The following is a 21947-nucleotide window of genomic DNA, read 5'->3' as shown; positions in this document are numbered from 1 at the left end:
AATAACAAAATGGGAGGATGGCGAGAGATGGGTCTGAAATACAGGAGACTCCCAGGAAAAACGAGATTTTTGGCAGGTATGATTAAAACTGATATTCAGCAATAGAGAGGGCATTTTTCATATTTTTCAGTAAAAATTAAAGGAGGCAGTAATGTTATAGGCTTTGTTTTGTTATAAATATGCATACAGTGAGGATGGCGGTCATATAAATATGCAGCTACACGATGCCTTAACAATTTTGGTGTCTGTTAAGTTGCTAATATCAAAATGAAAAATAGGCAGTTCCTTATATCATGTTTTCATTTTATTGGTAAGAAAGAGAAACAACGTAGTCAGGGTGATGTGAATGATGTTATAAAATACACTGTTCCCTTTGAAGATTTAACCAACGTGACCTTGGGAGTTTCAAACTTGCGAAGTCTGAACTTACAAGGAACGGATGCAAGACTGAACTGTGTGTAGGCTACTTAATGTTGAGGAAAAGCCCCAATCAGATAGGCGAGTGTCTGCAGCCACACCTCGGTTTTCAGATGTCCACCCATCCACACTAACACAGACCAGCAGCGTTAAAAAAAAAAAAGGAAAACAGCCTCATCAGCTTTTTCAAAAAGCTTTCAGCGCTCGAAAACTCCAGCATGGTGGGGACTGAAGGTGTAACCGTAGCAAAACCTATGCGTTTTAAAACGAAAACGTATTAGTGTAAACGGGGCCTAAATTTAGGCTTACAGTTAGGGCTATGTGCTTCATTGTCATACAACTATTAATCCTCTTTGATTTTGGTGATAATTTACAGTTAGGATTTTTGGTGAGGATTAGGTATAGACTACATTTTTGAACAGGAATGATATTCTAAAATCAAAATAATAATTCAGGATCCTACTTGGCAAAATCACACCTACACACTAAAGTTGGACACTTCTCTGATGTTTCACTCTCTGTGAGGCACCAGAACTAATCTTTCAAAAAAATTTCTCTAAATCATTTTTCTATGACGTATCCCTCTCCCCATCCTGCCTCTGGTCATATATAAAGCACGAGAGCACAATCCAGAATGCATACATGTGGTGTTGATCTCTGGCAGGATATGGGTTATGGTTGCGTACACTCAACGCACAGCAAATGACTGAACTGGCCACGTTTGACATATAACCATATGCTTTATGGATGTTTGATAGCAGATCCTGTTCTATACAGAGCCAGAGAAATGGAAATCACAAACAGTGAGGAAAAAAGTATACTTACTAGAGTATTATTAGTAGGTTAAGCTGGATGTGGCATGTGGCTTGCATGTTTGTTAGGTTGAAATGTGTTAAACATGAAACAACGATTATGAATATCTTTAGGAAAGACATGAATGTCCATGTTCGAGTTCATATGGCTTTCCTTGAATTAAAGGAACATGCAAACAATATTAAATAAACAGTGCATTCTTTGCACACAGTTTGGCCATAATCAGTGAAACTTGAGTTTACAGCCTAAATTTAAGGATATACTGATACATCAGCTTCACCAGTGGTACATCAACACTGTGAATGTGGAAGGCAATGTAAGGTGTGTATTTGTGTGTGTTTGACTTCTCATACAGCAGATGTGGCAGTTGGTTTGACAATGATGCTTTGCGCAATATCCTCTCTGTTGATCTTCTTCAGTGCTGTGCAAAGCGTATCAATGTTAGCCGAATCCTGGCTCGCCCAGTGCGACAGAAGTGCCTGGATGGGCCGTTCCTCCTGCTTGAAATTAGCAATGTGTTCTTCTTTGTATCCAAGTAGCCCGGCTAGGCTGCACCAGTCGGTTTCCTCATTGGCTGCTGACTCCTCTCCTTCACAGGTACGATTTAGCAGTTTCTCCACCTCCTCCCGTGTGTGTAAGGGCAAAGTCAGAGTCGAACCTCCATCTATCTTGACAACTGGAACAAAGAGGATTTATTTAGCCATCTGGATGAATACAGCTATAATTTTATTATATTATATTATATTATATTATATTATATTATATTATATTATATTATATTATATTATATTATAAATTCATTCGACTTAGTCTTTGATTTGTCAGAGGTCGTGTTGGAATGTCTATCCAATTCCATGCGTATTCAATAATAAGGCCAGGAGAGGGTTTTCTTCAATGTCAAAATATTAGTAATTTATTAGATACAAATGAATAATTTGATGAACAGAATTCTGGGTATCCCCAATGCAATACAAGAAATATATTTAGGAGGTGCGCACAAATTTACATTTCCCTGACTCCAGCATTTATACACAGCTGATATTAATAGGTGGAGTTTTGGTGTAACGTCACTTTCATTCTGAAGTCCTATGGCTGTTGCACCCAAACGTACTTCCTCTTTCTGCAACCCTTCTCTTCATACCAGAACTGAACAGTTAAGTGTACCTTCAATATATTTCACAACTTATACAAGCATCCAGTTCCTTGTGACAGTAAACATGTCTAGACTTCTTGTGACAGGAAGTCAGGAGCAATGCCCGACTATTTTTATTCTTATTCTGCTATTTCCCTCTTGTCAGCAATTCCTCTAAGTATGAAACACAGTAAGAAAGAAGAAGTATGTTTGGTTAATGTATGGTATCACACAAATTAAAAGGATTGATTAATCTGTTGTTAGTCTAAACATTTTTTCTAATAAAAAATAAAGAGACAAAAGTGATAAGAATAAATTCCTTTATCCCTCAGTCGCCACAAAGGAAAGAGCCGACAAATATTACGACACAGCGGATGCCCTTCCACCTGCAACCCAGTACTTGGAGACACCAATACACTCTCACATGTTTGATTTTCTTTTTATACACACAATTAGGCTGTCAAACGGTTGTATTAATGCAATATCACACTCTTAGCAGTGCAATGTGGCTGTATATCATCACTGGTGGGACGCTAAGGCACTCGGCCTTATATTATATTATATTATATTATATTATATTATATTATATTATATTATATTATATTATATTATATTATATTATATTATATTATATTATATTATCAAATTAAAAAATGTTGTCTTTAAAATGTATACTCTACAGTACCTACCTAATATTTGAATATTCTATAATTTAGGATTCTAACTTTTTTATATAAAGTTAACCTTGTTTAATTTAAGTCATATGTTATTTATGTGCCCTATGTTACACAATTACTTGATTAATTATTTTACAACTATGTCTAAGGTGTTGCAGGTAAATATAGACCCCTCATGTAGCAATTTTTGGCGTACCAAAGATTTAGTCCCAGCTTAATTCTACAACTTGATTCTGTTTAATTAACAACTTGAGATTTTAGCCTTCACCTCATTATTAGCTAAGCGCCATATAATGCTCCACTGGAAATCAAATAAGCCTCCAACTACATCTCAATGGCTTGTGGATACATGTTTTTTTCTAAAGCTAAAAAGGTTAGATGCTCTGGCAAAACTCATTATTAATTTTCATTCATTAATTTTCCTTCGGCTTAGTCCCTTTATTCATCAAGGGTCACAACAGTAGAATGAACCGCGAACTTATCCAGCATATGTTTTATACAGCGGATGCCCTTCCAGCTGCAACCCAGTACTGAGTAACATCCATACACACTTATTCACACACATACACTATGACCAATTTACTTTATTCAATTCGCCTATAGCACATGTCTTTGGACTGTGGAAAAAACCGTGCTAACCATTGAGTCACCGAGCCACCCATCTAAGAAAGGAGGATGAGTAGGGGTGGAAGTGGGGATTCTTCAAAACGAAGATGGCTGTGATATGGAACTTAGGGTATTTATAGTGTCTAATGAATCGTCTGATTGGTGAATCATGAATTGGCTAATGAATGACCAGCTGTGTTCCATCATAAGAGATTCCTCTCGAAATCAGTTTATAAATAAACCCCACTTATTTCTTAGTAATTACATTTTTATTTGTTTTAACTTGTTATCTTATACTGTTTAATTAGACATTCATTCATTTTCTTTTCGGCTTAGTCCCGAAAATTTATTAATCTGGGGTTGCCACAGCGGAATGAACCGCCAACTTATCCAGCACATGTTTTATCCAGCGGATGCCTTTCCAGCCGCAACCCATCTCTGGGAAACATCCATCCACACTCACTCACACTCAAACACTACAGACAATTTAGCCTACCCAATTCACCTATACCACATGTCTTTGGACTGTGAGGGAAACCGGAGCACCCAGAGGAATCCCACGCAAACGCAGGGAGAACATGCAAACTCCACACAGAAACGCCAACTGACCTGGCTGAGGCTCGAACCAGTGACCTTCCGGCTGTGAGGCAACAGCACTACCTACTGCGCCACTGCATCACTGTTTAATAATTTGTTTACTTAAAACATTGACAACGTTTCTGAACGTTTGATTGTGGTTCGTGAATGACAGCATTTAAGTACATTTCTGGACACTTTTATTACTCTTGTTTTCATTTTTGTCTTTCTATTATTTTTTTATTTATTTACTTTTCCCTTTCCTTCTTTATTCTTTTTTTTAATCCTCCCTTTTTTATAAAACAACAATAACAAAGATAACTATATGTAACCATTTGTATAGTAATAGAGTTCGTTTTTTTGGCAATAAAAATGTGAACATAAAAAAGGAACCTGTTTTGGAAAGAAATGCTTACCATAGATGTAGACTGCTGAGTTTTTATATGTGTAGTTTGTCAAGAAAGTCTTGTCATGTCTAAATGTGGCACTTTGTTTCTGTAGCATCATCAGCCAATGAAATTACTCTCCTTGCATTAACGCTCTGAATCGTTTACATTTCTTAGAAGTTCCATTAGTGCTTCTCTGAAACCCTGTGCCTCACTTACAGTAGCTTCACTTGCCTTTATCTTCTATGATTCATTTTATGCATGTACTATACAGTTGAAGTCAGAGTTATTAGCCCTCCTTTGAATTTTTTTTCTTTTTTAAATATTTCCCAAATGTTTATCAGAGCAAGGAAATTTTCACAGTATGTCTGATAATATTTTTTCTTCTGGAGAAAGTCCAATATGTTTTATTTTGGCTAGAATAAAAGCAGATTTTAATTTTTCAAAACCATTTTAAGGTCACTATTATTAGCCCCTTTAAGCTATATATTTTTTAGATTGTCTACAGAACAAACCATCGTTATACAATAACTTGCCTAATTACCCTAACCTGCCTAGTTAACCCAGTTAAGCCTTTAAATGTCACTTTAAGCTGTATAGAAGTGTGTTGAAAAAGATTTAGTAAATTATTATTTATTGTCATCATGGCAAAGATAAAATAAATCAGTTATTAGAGATGAGTTATTAAAAATATAATGTTTAGAAATGTGTTGAAAAAAATCTTTTCTCTGTTAAACAGAAATTGGGGAAAAAAATAAATAGGGGGGGGGGGGGGGGGCTAATGAATCTGACTTCAACAGTACAAACCAGGTGAAGATTGGTCTCACAACCACAATCATGGAGGAGAGAGTTAATTAAAAAGTCGTCCAGAAGACCACCATCGACACCCTCTACAACAAGGGTGAGCCACAGGTCATCGTTTGAAAGGACTGGACTTTACTGAAGTATATGAATAGTTTTTAAATTGTGGTAAACAGTGCACAATGAACATGAGTAACCGCAGCCTTCAAAACACTGTCAAGCAAGACCAATTCAGGAACTTCAAAAAGCTTAACGAGATGTGAAATAAAGAACTGCAAAAGATGTGCACAGAGGGCATCAGCAAACAGCCTCCAACTGTCACATTACCAGAAACACTTTCGGAACAGTAAACTGGTCTATGACAAAAAAATCAACCGACTTTCCAGTTAGAGGAAGATGCAAAGAATATAAAGTGATTGAAATTCAGGATAAGGTTATAGAGTACTTCATTCTTCCATCTACTGACAAGCTTTAAAGAGATGTAGATATCTCTTTCACTACGATGACTAGATGTCCAGATTTTAGAAGGACAGTTCTGTATTTCAGCTATATTTCTAGTGCCTGCCTGATTGTAAAAACCAAGTTCCATTAGAAGATATGATTAGAAGATATGTCCATCCTGTACTCCACTTTGAGAAATCTGCCAAAAGCACTTCTAATTGGTAAGCTGGTTATGCTAAGTGTGTTTATTTAGCCAGCCAACCTGACCTAAACCCCATACAGGATCTGTGGTGTATTGTCAAAAGGAAGTCAAGAAACACCCAATATAACTAGAATCAGATCAGAATCAGAATCAGAATCGGTTTTATTGCCAAGTGTGCTTCACACACACAAGGAATTTGTTTTGGCTACAGAAGCTTCCAGTGTACATAAAGTGACAAGTGACAACACAAAATAATCTGAAAAAATAAAATAATAATAATAAAAAATGATGAACATTAAACAGATGCGGTTAGTGAAGAAACCTGGATGTTGAGTTGTATGTACAGATTGTTATAAATATACAGGTTATAAGGTGCTGTGTACAAGTGCGAATGTAGAAAGTATTGCATTGTATATTGATATAAGGTGCTGTGTACAAGTGCGTATGAGAAAGTATTGCACATATTTATTGCACAGTAGGGGAATATTTAACTGTTCATAAGGTAGACAGCCTGAGGAAAGAAACTTTTCCTGTGTCTGGCTGTTTTTGTGCTCGGTGCTCTGAAGCGCCGACCAGACGGTAACAGTTCGAACAGGTAGTGTGCTGGGTGTGAGGCGTCCAGAGTGATTTTGCGAGCCCTTTTACTCACTCTGGAAGAGTACAGTTCTTGAAGTGTAGGAAGGGTAGTGCCAGTGATTCGTTCAGCAGTCCGGACTATTCGCTGTAGTCTACGGAGGTCAGTTTTGGCAGCTGAGCCGAACCAGACGGTGATTGAAGTGCAGAGGATGGATTGGATGACAGCTGAGTAGAACTGTACGAGCAGCTCCTGTGGCAGGTTGAACTTCCTCAGCTGACGAAGGAAGTACAGTCTCTGCTGGGCTTTCTTCACAATAGAGTCTATATGAGTGTCCCACTTCAGATCCTGAGAGATGGTGGTGCCCAGGAACCTGAATGACTCTACTGCAGCCACAGTGCTGTTCATGATGGTGAGTGGGGGGAGTGCAGGGGGGTTTCTCCTGAAGTCCACTATCATCTCCACTGTTTTGAGCGTGTTCAGCTCCAGGTTGTTGTATCTGCACCATAACGCCAGCCGCTCCACCTCCTGTCTGTATGCAGACTCGTCACCGTTCTGGATGAGGCCGATAACAGTAGTGTCGTCTGCAAACTTAATGAGTTTGATGGAGGGGTCTTTTGCAGTGCAGTCGTTGGTGTACAAGGAGAAGAGCAGTGGAGAAAGAACACATCCCTGGGGGGCACCAGTGCTGATGGTGCGGCTGTCGGATGTGATTTTGCCCATTCTGACTAGCTGTTGTCTATCTGTCAGAAAGCTGGTGATCCATTGACAGACAGAGCTAGGAACAGAGAGCTGGGCCAGTTTGTACTCAAGCAGTGATGGGACGATGGTGTTAAAGGCAGAACTGAAGTCCACAAACAGAATCCTTGCGTAGTTCCCTGGTTTGTCCAGATGTTGTAGGGTATAATGCAGTCCCATGTTGACTGCATCATCCACAGACCGGTTTGCTCTATAGGCGAACTGCAGGGGGTCCAGCAGGGGTCCAGTGATGTCCTTCAGATATGCTAGCACCAGTCTTTCGAATGACTTCATGGCCACAGATGTTAAGGCCACAGGTCTGTAGTCATTGAGTCCTGTGATCTTTGGCTTCTTTGGGATTGGGATGATGGTGGAGCGCTTAAAGCAGGATGGAACTTTGCGCTGTTCCAGTGATCTATTGAAGATATGGGAGAAAATGGGAGCCAGCTGGTCAGCGCAGGTTCTCAGACAGGCTGGTGAGACACCATCTGGCCCTGGTGCTTTCCTTCTCTTCTGTTTACTGAAGATCTGACGCACATTTTCCTCACTGATCTGAAGATCAGGGGGGGAGAGGAAGATGGCTGGAGGTGTTGATGGCTGTGTAGGGCGATGGTCCGGGCTGTGTTTATGTGGTGTTGATGGCTGTGTAGGGAGATGGTACGGGCTGTGTTGATGTGGTATTGATGGCCGTGTAGGGCGATGGTCCGGGCTGTGTTGATGTGGTGTTGATGGCTGTGTAGGGAGATGGTCCGGGTGGGTGTGAGGTGTCTGGTCATAGGTGTCAAACCTACAGTAGAACATATTCAGCTCGTTTGCAATATGTTTATTGCTGTCGATACTGGGGGACGGTGTCTTGTAATTAGTGAAACTATACACTAATAAAGAAATAAAGAAATCTTCCTTCAGTCATCTTCAGTGCCACAGGCTGCAACACCTCAAAGATGCATTAATTCATGCTAACAGAGCCCTGACTGCATAAAAACATCCTTTATGATTTCAGGAAGTATTTTGTGATACAAAATTGTAGTTTTTTAAAAGCTGTAAGTCATTATTATTGAAACCGATGCAAAAAAGGTAACACAGGCTCATTTGATATACATGCCTCAGTCTACATTTCTGTGAAACTTTCAAAACATATTTCAACTAGGGATGCAACGATAGTCTGAGGAATAATCTTTGTTTCAAGGTTATAACGATTATTATGCATCCATTAATTTCAAAACACTACTAGTTTTGAAAATCACATGAAAACTCACCAGATTTTAGTGTTATTTATTGCTGCTCAGTAACCAATTAATACACCACAAAATAATAATAAAAAACTAATTATACTTCATTTCTCTTTAAACTTAAAAATTTGTTTTTGTCATTTAAACAGAAGTTATAATTCTACACTGAAAGTAAATGACAGAACAACAAATAAATAAATAAATAAATACAATACTAAAAATAAGAATAAATGTATTTTTGTATTTGTCTAATGTAAATCTAAGCTACATATTATTTCATATTATTTCCCTCTACAAAGTATTTCCCTTTTAAAGACAACAAATGTAGTCAGAGGCTGCTAAACTTCTGTCTGAAAGGCACTTTTGATCAACTATATTACAAAATTGTTTGGTATTTTAATTAGTTTTTTGGAGTCTTTGGAGTAGACATGTATTTATTTTTTTTTTTAAGTTCCCAGGTTCTACAGGTTGCAATGTCCCGAATTTTGCTTGCCAATCTTAAGCCAATTGTAATGGATTGTTTTGGTTCAGTGGGAATTTGCCCAACAGCGCAGAGCCCGGGGGACCAGAGTGAGTGCTCCGACTTGCCCGGTGTACCTCAAAACTTTAAACCAGCGCACTGTTGGCATAACTTTGTTTAGTTTTGTTCGGTGCAGAAACGCAGTGTTGAGAAGCCTTTGCTGTACCATTAATTAACCGTGAGGAATTAAGCACGGTTAATAGTGAAATCGGTTAATCGTTGCATCCCTAACTTCAACATAGGTTTGGCTGTAGTTTCTAGGTTTAAAAAAAACACTATGAAGCAGTATGATGCCAAAAACATTTGTTCCTTTTCACACTAATGATATTTACAGGGAAATTTTTATGAATGAATAAAGGATTATTTTGTGCAGTTCTTTGCACAACACCAAATAAATTCTACAAAAAATAACATAATACTGTCCAATGTATGTTTGTCTCACCTATCTATAGTACCTACTTTTCAAGTATAGTCAGTTTGCTTGGTAGCTAACTTATGGCCTGTTTCCACTGACTGGTACAGTACGGTACAGTATGGGTCGGTACCTTTATCAGATTTGCGTTTCCACTACTTAAAGGGTACCCATGGTACTTTTTTGGTGGGTGTGGTGTACGACAGAAAGTTTCAGTCAACGTCATTCTCGCTCAAGAAAATCTCACTCAAAGTAAAGCTGTACGGGTCGTTTACGAGAAGCTCTTCTCACAAAACAGATGCTTTATACACATAAATACTTGTATTTAAATGTTCATTACTAACCTTTCTATGACCATGATTTGATTATAACTGTAGATCAATGATAAAAATAGCCTGCTGTAACGTCTGCAATTATATAAAATAGATGAATAAATGCAACATATATGAACACATACAGACCCTTACAGTCTCCGATATGTTGCCAATTACAGAAAAACTACACACAGCATACATTTAGTGCTTCTTTGGGTTAAAAAACAGCACACAACATATAGCCCAGTCAGAGCAAATGTCTCATCCGTTTCTTTAATCCTCATCACAGCACATGTAACCTCCTGTTAGAAAGTAATTCCGTCATTCCCAGTTCATAATAGTTCAAAAAGCGATGCTAAACATGGCAGTTTGTTCATGTTTTAGGTTGCTGAAAGAATCATTTGTTCTTTAGCTTTTTCTGGCTTCTCCTTTGTTTTTTCACGCTTCACTCACGTTTGTCCTTTCTGAAAAGAATCGGATGTCAGAAGCACAACAATAATCACGCACATGTTATTATCATCAGCTCAAAAAGTTCGAAATTTCAAATATAGATGCGCACACGAGCTTTTAGGTACCTTTTGCCAGTGGAAATGGCCATAGAAGCGTACCGAACTTACCGTACCACTCAGTGGAAATGGGCCATTAGTACAGTGTTGTACTTAAGATGCAGAGTGCTTAATTCAAGTCCAGTGAAATACAGTTCCACAAAATAGACAAAAGTAATGTGAAATCAAGGTTAAATGACATGTTCACAGCGCACGTGCATCCTGCATTTGCTTCTGAAAACCCTATAGATTGGGTTTAGGGAACGTTTACCAGTTAGGGGTTTGCTGGTGATCTCCAGCCACTTCTTCACGTGAACGTGCACAAAAAGCACACATATCAAACATTTACAGCAAAGCTTGTCCTAAATAACGCATTTCAAATTTTTTAAAAAGTAGACAGTGCCCTCTAGTGGATCTGTCATCTGAAACATGCAAGAAAAGGCACCCAATGCAACGTATTTCACAACTAAAATGTATTTCAGGAATAAATGTAGGCTGAGGCATGTATTTTCGATGAGCCTGGGTTGAAAAAAGGCTTAAAATAGTGAGTAAAGAATATATATTTTTTGTAATTAATTTAATTCATAGGTCTCAAACTCGATTCCTGGAGGGCTGCATCTCTGCACAGTTTTGCTCCAACCCTAATCAAACAAAGCTGATCCAACTAATTAAGATGTTCAAGACTACTAGAGACTATTAAGCAAGTGTGAGCTGAAGGTAGTTGGAGCTAAACTATGCAGAGCTGCGGCCCTCCAGGAATTGAGTTTGAGACCATTGATTTAATAAATATATATTTTTCAATTAAATTAAAAAGATTATTACAAATGATCACATTTTTTTGAGATGCAACTGTATGTTCAGATGATCTAAGGGTTTGTACCTGTATGTGGAGGCCCCTGGCCGTCCTGCAGGCTCTGACTGTCCACTGAGATGCCGCTGTCACTGTGGAGTTTCTCGCCCTCAGGAGAAGGAGTCTGACTGGGGTTTGCGCTGCACGCTCGGTTATTGGCTTGCTTATTCTGCTTACAACTGTTCCACCTGAAAGACATCAGAAGTTAACATCAGCATGTATTTCTGTCCTAAAAGACAACTTTTTTCGCCGCCAGCCATTGTTTAGACAGGCAGACACTCCCACCCAAACACACCCCATAAGCTGAGCCAGAAACTGAGATGTCGGGCCACTCAAACAAACAATGATTTGAAAGCACCAGGACATTCACACCCTAAAGCAACCAAAGCGGGTCAATGTTACATCCTCCTGCTGTGATTTTAATATTTTATGACCCCTTTTCTCCATAATCGCCATCTGTTACTGTTCAGAAAACTCTCAGGCTTGTTTTAATTTTCATCAACATTGATTTATGGCTGCAAAAACATGCAGTGTAATAAAATGCTTGAATTTTTACAGTAAAAGACTACAATAAAAGACAAATTAAAGTCTTTCAATTGATTAACGGTGAAGTCTCTTACTATATACAGTGCAAACGCTAAGAAATTTAACCGAACATTTCATACATTTGAAGTGAAAAAAATCCTCTTATTATTTAAAGAGAAAAAACACCCTTTGATGCATGACATTTGAGGATTATTTATTTAAATGATTGTTCATTCTAATCAGTATATTTATCAGTATAAATATTTATCAGTATAAAACAGTTACTGAGTTTTGTTATATTTATTTGTTTGCTTTAAGCACATCTAACTACTTCCTCTCCCCCCCACGTAATTCATCCTTTATTTATTGTAAATATTTTTCTTTCACTGTATAAAATATTTTTACTGGTTTCACTGGAAGTATGGGCAATAAACAATTGCAGTGATATTTGGTTCTTCAGTCGTTTCTTTCTCCCTCCATTTGTTACACACACACTCAACTATTATATGTTATGCCAAATACCCTTAGTTTAATATTAACATCTAAAAGAACGTAACAATGTAATTCCAAATCATTTATTTTAAAATACAAGTTAATGTTTAGATTTCAAAGATGTTCAAAATTAATCATAAATGGTTTATATATGAATATGATGACATATTGCTTATATTCATGAGGTCCAAGCAACATTTCCAGGTTTTGATGAATAGGTTACTATTTGTTAATACTTTATATTTAAGTACAGCAGTTTTCTTTTTACTTTAAGAACAGTAGCCTACCATATTTAATTAACTCTTAAAAGCATATTTTAAACGTTGTCTTTTCCTTTATTTATTTTTTACCTACAGTGTTAATGTTTAAACTATTTAAAATGTTTAAAGTGGCTGACAATAATAAATATACTTAATAATAGGAATTAATCGGCCTTGTCATTGAGGTGGTACTTGATAAAAAAGTTTGAGAACCACTGGTCTAGATTACTGTATTGCCAAATCTATAAATGTGTCAGAAATGAAAGTGGTGTTATTTAATATGATCTGAGATCAGTGTCTCTGCTTTACCCCACATAATAAACAATGTGCTCGTGATGAATCAGATGGAAGAACAGCCTAGAAGCATTTTCCCCTTCCTCACTTTATATAAATAGCTGAACTAAAGCCTACATGGCACTGTGGTTAATAAGTGAAGATAAAAATATCACGGGGAGGAAATATCTGACCGTTTAAATATGATGAAAGCCACCAGGCCCAACAGCACCGCAGCCAGTATGGAGGTGTAGATGGGAATGAGGTTGTCGCTCAGCCCATGGAGTCTCTTTAGCCCAGGGTCAGCCGTGGTCACGCTCTCAGTAGGATTGTCAGGTGAAAGCTTCTCTGTATACGAGACAACTGATGGACCAGGAGAAGAAAATGTATGTATTGAAGGAGAAGGTGTGAAATATGGAGTAGGAGGAGGAGCAGAAGGAGAAGGAGAGCTGTTAGGAGCATCTAAATCTGTTGGAGGAATGGGGAAAAGACAAAGAAAAAAAAGACAGTTTACACAGTCTGTTAGTTGTTAAAAAGCAGTTTTAGTTTGCATGATGGCATGAGAAAATTCTAAAGCAAGTTAAATAAACATGAATCATGTAGTTTTTTCAAGTAAGCCATAAAAGCATGATTGAGTCAACAGTGGATAGAGGCAAACAAACAATGCATAAAAAATAAGTTATGATGCATGTCATGTACTGTTTCACACACACACACACACACACACACACACACACACACACACACACACACACACACACACACACACACACACACACACAAGAAGATGTTTTAAAAACACGTTTGGACCCCACTGCCCATTATATGGACAAAAAGAGTTCATTAAAATATCTTCTTGTGTGTTCTACAGAAATTTCTACAGTAAAAACTCAAGCAGGCTAGAATTATTATTTTTTGGGTGGGGGATTATTTATTTATTTATTTATTTTAGGGGTTTTCACCTTTATTCACCTTTACAGGAAAGCATTGGGAGCAGAGAGAGTGGAAGGATCAGCAAGTAGGGAATCAAACTCCGGTCACCGTGAGCATGTCCGTGCTATATTTCGGCGCACAGTACCACTAGGCTATTGGCGCAGACAGAGGATTATTTATTTAAGATACATGGAATCTGTGCAGGGGCGGATCTAGGGGTGGGGCCAGAGGGGCTTAAATCGGTTTGGCCCCTGTAGTGCCCCTCTCCTCTAAGTGATTGCTGATTTTCAGACATAAAGATGCACTTTAATTCATGTTGAACTCTGGATGATATCTGCTACTTCAGCTATTTTTCGTGTATGACAAGTGCTTTCATCCCTGTAGATTGACTGGCTTGTTTGTTGACGATGGTTTGTTCTGTAGACTATCAAAAAAATATATAGCTTAAAGGGGCAAATAATTTTGACCTTAAAATGTTTTTTTTATTTTTTTTAAACTGCTTTTATTTTAGCTGAAATAAAACAAACAAGACTTTCTCTACAAGAAAAAATATTATCAGATATACTGTGAAAATTTCCTTGCTCTGTTAAACATCATTTGGGAAATATTTAAAAAAGAAAAAATATTCAAAGGAGGGGGCTAATAATTCTGACCTCAGCTGTATTGTTTCAATTAATACGGGAAAAAAAGTGTTTTTATCAAAAGTAATATTGTATTTTTATTTTATGCGTGTGCAACAATATCATTTGTACAAAAAGTATGTAAAAAGTTGTTACTCCAGCCCATTTAGAGTGTCAATATGTTATATGTTATAACTAATGTGGTTCAAATGAAGGATCTGCGACAAAGCAGCTACGGTTTTGGGAAACACTCGTTACTACATCGCTCTTTTCCCAAACGATGCATCATACTATGATAGTTCAGCCACGAGTTATGTCGGTGTGTGGGAAACGCACCCCTGGTTAGTACTTAACATACTTGAACACGTTCTTCACAGTTAGAGATTAATCCAGAATACAGAGTTAAAGTTATTTCAGTTTGGTGAACTAGTATCCACACTGGTATCCACATTATCCAACTAAACGTCATATGTTGATCACAGTTACAAGGTTTATTTTCTACGATTCTGCTCATGGCTGTCATATATGCATTGTTTTAAATGAACTATTTTAAGCTGTTGTGTCAACGGTAAAAGTGTGCTTCATAGCGAAATCGATAGTGAAAGCAAAGATGAGTTCTGTTTTGTCATTTACCCTGCAACACGGATACCTTCTGTTCAGAATTACTGTGCATTTTTATCGCTATAAGAAGGTTACACAACAATTGAAGGACATCATTTACCGAAAATCTTCAGTTAGCGTCTCCTGATTTCTGATATCTATACATACATCCTGTCTAAAAAATTTGCTTTTTTTAAATAGCTGCATCATGCATGACATTTACCACAAATGAAAGCAGTGCATCAGGGGTGCCTTTCCGAAAACCATTGTTAGCCAACTAAGGTCGCAAGTTCCATCGTTACAAACATAGTTTGTTTATTTGGTGTTTCCCAAATTCATCGTTCCAACAAACATTTGCAAACTGCATTGCGAACTTGTACGCTAGCAACTACACCTCTAGAGCTGTAGTTAATAGCACAGTTCCTGGTTGTGTTCAACTCCCAGTTATCCCCCCTACGCCCTATTCATTTAGAACGTTCCAACATTTAAATGTTGTATTTTTACAGTTCAGTTTTAGCGATCTTCATATTGACAATTGCGTTCCCTTTCTAGTGCACTTTGAAAACATTGATGCCACTTGGAACACAGTCGTGGCTCATGGCGAAAGCTATAGGTGACCTTTTATTAAAAGCGGATATTATGTTACGTCTCCAAAGCTTGTGAACAAAAATATATATGATTTATATATGAGATTAGAGTGTTAGCTAAGTGGTTTTATGTTTTAGAAGAGATTATGGAATATTCTCATTAATATTTGTAAAGCAAACATAGGCCCTATATGTGCTGTTTACATATATTTCAATTAATATGAAAAACGAGTGCATGTTTTATTAAAAGTTATATAGCATTTTTTTAAATGCGTGTGCGTGTAAAAAAATATAATATGCACAATAAAGTATGGGTTTTTTCCTCTAAAGAAGTTGTTACTCCTCCCCGTTTAGAGTGTCATTATGGGCGTTTTTAGTTATAACTAACGTAGTTCAAATGATAGATCTGAGACAAAGCAACTAGGGTTTTGGGAAACACTCGTCACTACATCGTTCTTTTCTTAAATTAAAATTTCTGGTAAATTTCTGTTACTCAACCTCTGTTATTTTACAGTAAATGTCTGTAATTTAACGGCCGTTATTTTAAGTTTTTTTTTCGGCACCCCAGCTGCCGAAAATAAACCTTAAAACTACAGATAATTTTTTCAGTGTAGATATTGTAATAAAGAAGGAGTTGTCCAACACGTATGTACTTTTTTATGAGAACAATTCTGTACCTTCATTTCAGTTGTACCATAAAGGTACAGGACAGTATCATAAGAGTTTTTTCTGTGCCATATAAACTACAACTTTTATAAAGGTATAAACTGTTTCTTAAGTAACATTTGTACCACTTTGTACCATTTGTATTTGTACCACTGTGTGCAATACTGTATATATATTTTAATTTATTAATATATACTGTATTATTAATAAGTCAAAAAGTGTTATAAGTTCTAAACATTTAGTGCAAGCACCAATTGAATAACTTGGCCCCCCTCTGTAAACTGTGGCCCTACCTTGGCCCCTGCCTTTAGAAATTCCTAGATCCACCACTGAATCTGTGAAATGTGTTAGCTACTAAAAAGTGTGGGAAAAGTTTACAGATTCCATTTAGGTCTAGTCAGTACAAAACAAAACAAAAAAGACACAAAAACAGCCCAGAAAATGTAGTAAAATTGAGTAAAAGCAGATTAGTACTAAGACTGCTTTGTCTTGGCCCTGTGAGCTCTGTTCGCCGGAAAGCTAAAAAAAAAAAAGAGATTCTTTTGATTGGATTATCTTTGATTCAATTGAGGGCCGTAATAAACAGGCTTTGTCCTGAGTCAAACCTAATGGACACTCGACTAGTGCAGGAGACTGTGATTAGATTGGAGAGGTAGAAGCTCAGCCCAAGTAGGACAGACCTCGCCCCGGGCCGTTGTGTGTGTGTGTTAGTGAGTTTGTGTGTGTGAATGGGTGGTGTAAGTTATACCATGGACAGATGGACAGACACATTGAAGATCATCAGATATTCTGGCTGTAGGGGGATGGAGGGGTCACTGGGGGTTTGGTTTGGGGAAGAGCCATGCTCTGGGGAATGTTCTGTATGGATTTATTGATCTAAGTACTGCAGCACAAAACATTTTGGAGGGAAATTTGGCCATGTGAGCTTGTTTTGTGGCAAGCTTAATAATTTACCAAATTCATGAAACACAAGCTGAACAGAAATAGCGTCTGTTGAAACAGTTCATGAATGTGATTTCTTATTTTTGAAGAGCGCTGTTAAGCCCACTTCCCTACTTCAATGCCATTTCTTTGTGATACACAATACACAGTTGCTATACCATTTCAGATATTTGTTGAGAGGTTATCTAGATTCTGCAAATAGTTTTGCACATTATTGTGTGGTTTCTAGGGTATTCAGGTTTACAATTTAATTTTTTGTTAAAGGTGCCATGGAAGGAAAATCTGGATATACCTGGATATACAGTGGCACCTGCAGTCGTACAGCTGTATGCACTGTGCATACCTACCATGAGAGGGTGGGAATTAATGGCGCTTTTTTATTTATTTATTAATTACATAATTTAAATTGATTATTAAACAGTATACACTCCAACATATTGACAAAGCAAGAAAGAATGACAACAAATAAAGGTGTGCGTTTGTGTGTTTTAAAGCATGTATGTACTTGCATAGTGGGAGATGGGTAAATAAATCTATTGGCTTTAGTTTTGCTGGTGGTTTTTCTGCACACTAACAATTACAATCCATATAACTATCGTTTAAAACAAGGTTCAAAATGAGAAAATGCTCCTTAAAACAGATAAACTTAATTGAGACATTTGCCAAAAAGCCTAAAACTAATGAGACAAATACTGATCCCCCACACGGAGTGGAGACCGCAGTCTCATCAGCACCTGAGCCGGGGAAACTGTCTCTTTCATCAGACAGATCAGATTGGCTACCGTTCAAGGTGTTTTAAACTATTTCATCTGACAGACTGGCATAAATAAGCAGACATCTCCACTCTCACAACGAGTTTCTGAGTTTTCCCACAATTCCAACCGAGTCTGTTCCACTGAGGTAATGTGGGAAGATGTTCAGTGCTGTTGCGAATATTATAAACGCCTTTCCAGCTCATTCAAATTATTTGATTAAATGAATTAAATTGTAATTGACCGGCGCAACATGGAAAATAGTTTAATTTGGCTGCTCTGAAACTGAATATTTCACTTTAATTTTATTTAGGCTAGATTATTATTTTATTTGACAATCCTGTTTGGGATTTGGCATTTATGAAGCATAGCGGATTTGTTTTGAAGCACTTCACCTCAAATGTTATTCGTTCTTCTATTTTTTTACTCCAGTCTTTCCAGCTCAGTCAAGATTGTGTGCTTTTTTGTGTTTAGTTATGTTTTTTGTCCCTCTTCGGGTAGTCTTTGTTTCTTTTTTATTTTTTTTTTGTAGTATTAATAAACCCATTTATTTTCTGCAATTGTGTCCTTGTCTCCTCCCTACCCAAGTGTGACAAGAAGCCCCCATTTCTTACTAACTAAAGTATGTAAAAGCAATTCTGACTATAACAGACACTATGGCTGCACAATTAATTGAGTTTCAATTAAAATTACGACCTCAGAATATGAAAAAAAAAAAACAACAGCAATCAAGATAAAACCATCATTGCATAATTTCCTGCCTCCTTTCCAGCAGTCTACATTCATTTCTCTGCAAAGTCCAATTTCACATGGAAATCAGTAAAATGATGTGACTTTTATAGGACGTGCTTGATTCATTAACGTTTATTATATTTGTTCGCATTTTAAAAACACTACAATAGAACAAAAGACAATGACAAAATCACTCACTGCTCTTGAGTTTTATGGCTTTAATAAAAACAAAAGTTTAATTTTAATAGTGAAGACTCTGCCTAAAATATTTTGCAGTTTGTTTCATTTGTATATTTTTATTCAGCGTTCTCTCATTATTTTCAATCTCTAAGTATTTCTCATTCAATTTTGCTGTGATTTTGTGAATTTTCAGGATCTCTTAAAGTTAAAGGCGTAACAGCAACCTTATTTAATAATATATATAGGTTAAAATTATAAATATATATATAGTAATATGGCCCACTCATATGTTTTAAATAATCGTGATCAAAATATTGACAAAAATAATCATGATTATGATTTTTCCCCATAATCAAGCAGCCCTGACAGACACCAATAATTGTCTAGAAAACAAGATTAGAGTGTCTTATGAGTCTTTATATTGTATTTGCAGGTAAATAGATCCAAAATTCAATTTTTCGATTCATATCCGTTCCCTTTTCCTCCTGCAGTCTCTGAATAATATGACAGTCCATAACCACACACACACATACACAGTGAATCACTGGAGAAGAGACACCAGACACCATCATAGACAGAGATGTTCTTTGTCAAGAAACAAAACCCCTCACCCCCCACCCCATGTCTCTGTATCTCCTCTGCTTCTCCGTATTGCTTTCTTTCTTTTCCATTATCTCTCCATCGCATCTCTCTCATGCATGGTTGACCTTTAGTCTGGTGGTTATCCTCCTCTTCATAAAGACTTGAATACGCACTTCTGTCTTTTTCTTTCTAATGCTCAGCTTCCCGCTTCTTTATCCCTCTTGGTAGTTTATTCTACTTTTGTGTACTATTTTTCTGCATTATTCCTATCCAAATATTGCATCAGTGGCATTAAAGGGATATTTCACACAAAACGGAAAAGTTTGTCATCATTTACACATCTTTTACTTGTTCCAAAGCTGTTTTCTTCTTCAGTTGAACACATAAAAGATCATTTGAAGAATATTTTGATGCTGAAAACCTGTAACCATCCACACCCACAGTATTAGTTTTTCCCACTATGAAGGTAAAATGGTTGCAGGCTTTCTTTAACCTACCTTTAAACATGTTTAGAACAAATGAAGATTGAGTAAATAGTAAGTATATGTTCATTTTGGGTGAATTATCCTTTTAACATGAAGCGTAACATGTAAGGAAACATTGCTTCCATGTAACTCATTAACTGGTCATGCCAATCGACCACAACAGGTCAAACTAGTGACCAAGATGGGATTTTACACTCTAGGATTTACCAAAATGAAAATTCTTGGCTAAAACCAAAAACTTCTTATGTACTGGGCCAAAAATCAAAACTGAAACAGTAGTTTTTATTTTGTTAAATAATAACACTGACATTCTCAACAGCAACACATACATTGTTTCCAACAAAACCACGTCTAAATATTTGATATCACCTGTTAGAACTTGCAGGAACTGAGCAATTAAATTCTCTGTTAAAAAAGACCTTAAATTTACTCAATACAAGTTTTACACATGTTCATAATTAAAAAAATAATGTCCCTCAGATTGGTAAAATGTTTATCTGGTTGATGTCTTTGAAATTCATTCATTCATTTTCTTTTTGGCTTAGTCCCTTTATTAATCTGTGGTCGCCACTGCGGAATGAACCGCCAACTTATCCAGTATATGTTTTACACAGCAGATGCCCTTCCAGCTGCAACCCATCACTGGGAAACATCCATACACACTCATTCACACACATACACTACGGCCATTTTAGCCTACCCAATTCACCTATAGCGCATGTGTAGACTTGTGGTGGAAACCGGAGCACCCAGAGGAAACCCACGCCAACACGGGGAGAACATGCAAACTCCACATAGAAATGCCAACTGACCCAGCTGAGGCTCGAACCAGCAACCTTCTTGCTGTAAGGGAAACGTGCTACCCACTGCGCCACCGCACAGCCCAGAAATTTCATTTGGATCAATCTTAATCAAATCAATTAGGGTGTTTACATAAAAGTTGTGACTGAGCCATAAATCTGATAACGAACTGTTTCAAGAGTTCACACTTAGCTGATGATCTATCAAAGCTTGTTTGGTATGCTGTCCCGGGAGAGAGCCCTGAGCTCAAGGGATCCTCGAGCCCAGGGCTCACTCCCATTCACAGAGTGAGAGGGGAGCTTGAGCTTGGTGGATCTCAGAACTCCCCGTTTGCAGTAGCTAAGGGAACACGTGAGAAAAAGGGAGCTAGACGAGTGCTTGATTGCTAAGTCTGTTATGCATAATGTATATCTTTGGATGGTGAGAGGAAATCGGAGAACCCGGGGAAAACCCACGCGGACATAGGGAGAATATACAAACTCCTCACAGAAATGCCCACCGGCCTGGTGGGACCAGGGCCGGCAGTATTCTTGCTGTGGGGCTAACAGTGCTAACCACTGGGCCACCGTGTCGCCTGATCTATGGTAAAGGGGGAGGAAGGGGAGAAATAAACTTCACTTATTTGTGTCCATGTAAATGTAATGATTGAAAGTAATGGAGTTCCACTGGAGCACACTGAAAAATGATACAAAAGTCTGAGGATCTGTGGTCCTGATTGAGCGTTCACACATTGTGTGGCGAGCTGGGTGTACACTAAATAGACTACACTTGAACTACAAAGAGAACAAGGCTGGACAACCAGTCACGACACATTTTATAGCATAATAGTTACTGGATAACCATAATCATGTATGCATGTTAAAGCAAAATCCGAACCCACACACAGACATGCATTTATTTTTCCCAATCCCAACTATGTGATTCAACAGCGAGAAGGTGACTAGTCTTTAATGAGCAGATAATGGTTTGAATGGTATTTCCTGTAAGCAGGACCAGACCGTGTCATTATGTTTATTGGAAGATACTCAACAACAACATGCCTCGTCATGCCGGAGCTCATGTGTGCGTGTGTGTTGTTGGCGTGTGCATGTGCTCTCTGCGGCAAAACGTGATCCTGCTCACAAAAGGTCAGTGTAAGTAACCTGAGAGTGCAGCGGAGAAACCCAATCTCTGTTATCGACCACAAACGCTTCTGTACATATGCTTTCTCCCTCTTGCCACTAAATCTGTCTCCTGATACACATCTGTCTTTCCTTTTCCTTTCTTCTCTGGCTTCAAATGCTT

The 21947-nt window shown here is 37.6% G+C and overlaps 1 protein-coding gene across 3 annotated transcripts in view; it reads right to left on the bottom strand.

Moving 5' to 3' along the window:
* Positions 1–1137: 1137 nt before the first annotated feature.
* ngfrb (nerve growth factor receptor b) overlaps positions 1138–21947 on the bottom strand; it is an 89964-nt gene continuing 69154 nt past the window's right edge. The window contains exons 4-6 of one of the 3 annotated variants that reach the window (XM_056469086.1): positions 12978–13251; positions 11264–11421; positions 1138–1906 (exon numbers count right to left, since the gene is read on the bottom strand). In XM_056469086.1, coding sequence (XP_056325061.1) covers positions 1578–1906; positions 11264–11421; positions 12978–13251 — 761 coding nt within the window. In that variant the 3' untranslated portion in view covers positions 1138–1577. The remainder of the gene's footprint in view (positions 1907–11263; positions 11422–12977; positions 13252–21947) is intronic. The other 2 variants (XM_056469087.1, XM_056469088.1) reach the window with 2 other exon arrangements.

The sequence above is a fragment of the Danio aesculapii genome, chromosome 12 (genome assembly GCF_903798145.1).
Source record: "Danio aesculapii chromosome 12, fDanAes4.1, whole genome shotgun sequence".
Classification (NCBI taxonomy): domain Eukaryota; kingdom Metazoa; phylum Chordata; class Actinopteri; order Cypriniformes; family Danionidae; genus Danio; species Danio aesculapii.
The sequence above is the reverse complement of the archived record's forward strand: the minus strand, read 5'-3'. Positions and strand labels throughout refer to the sequence as shown.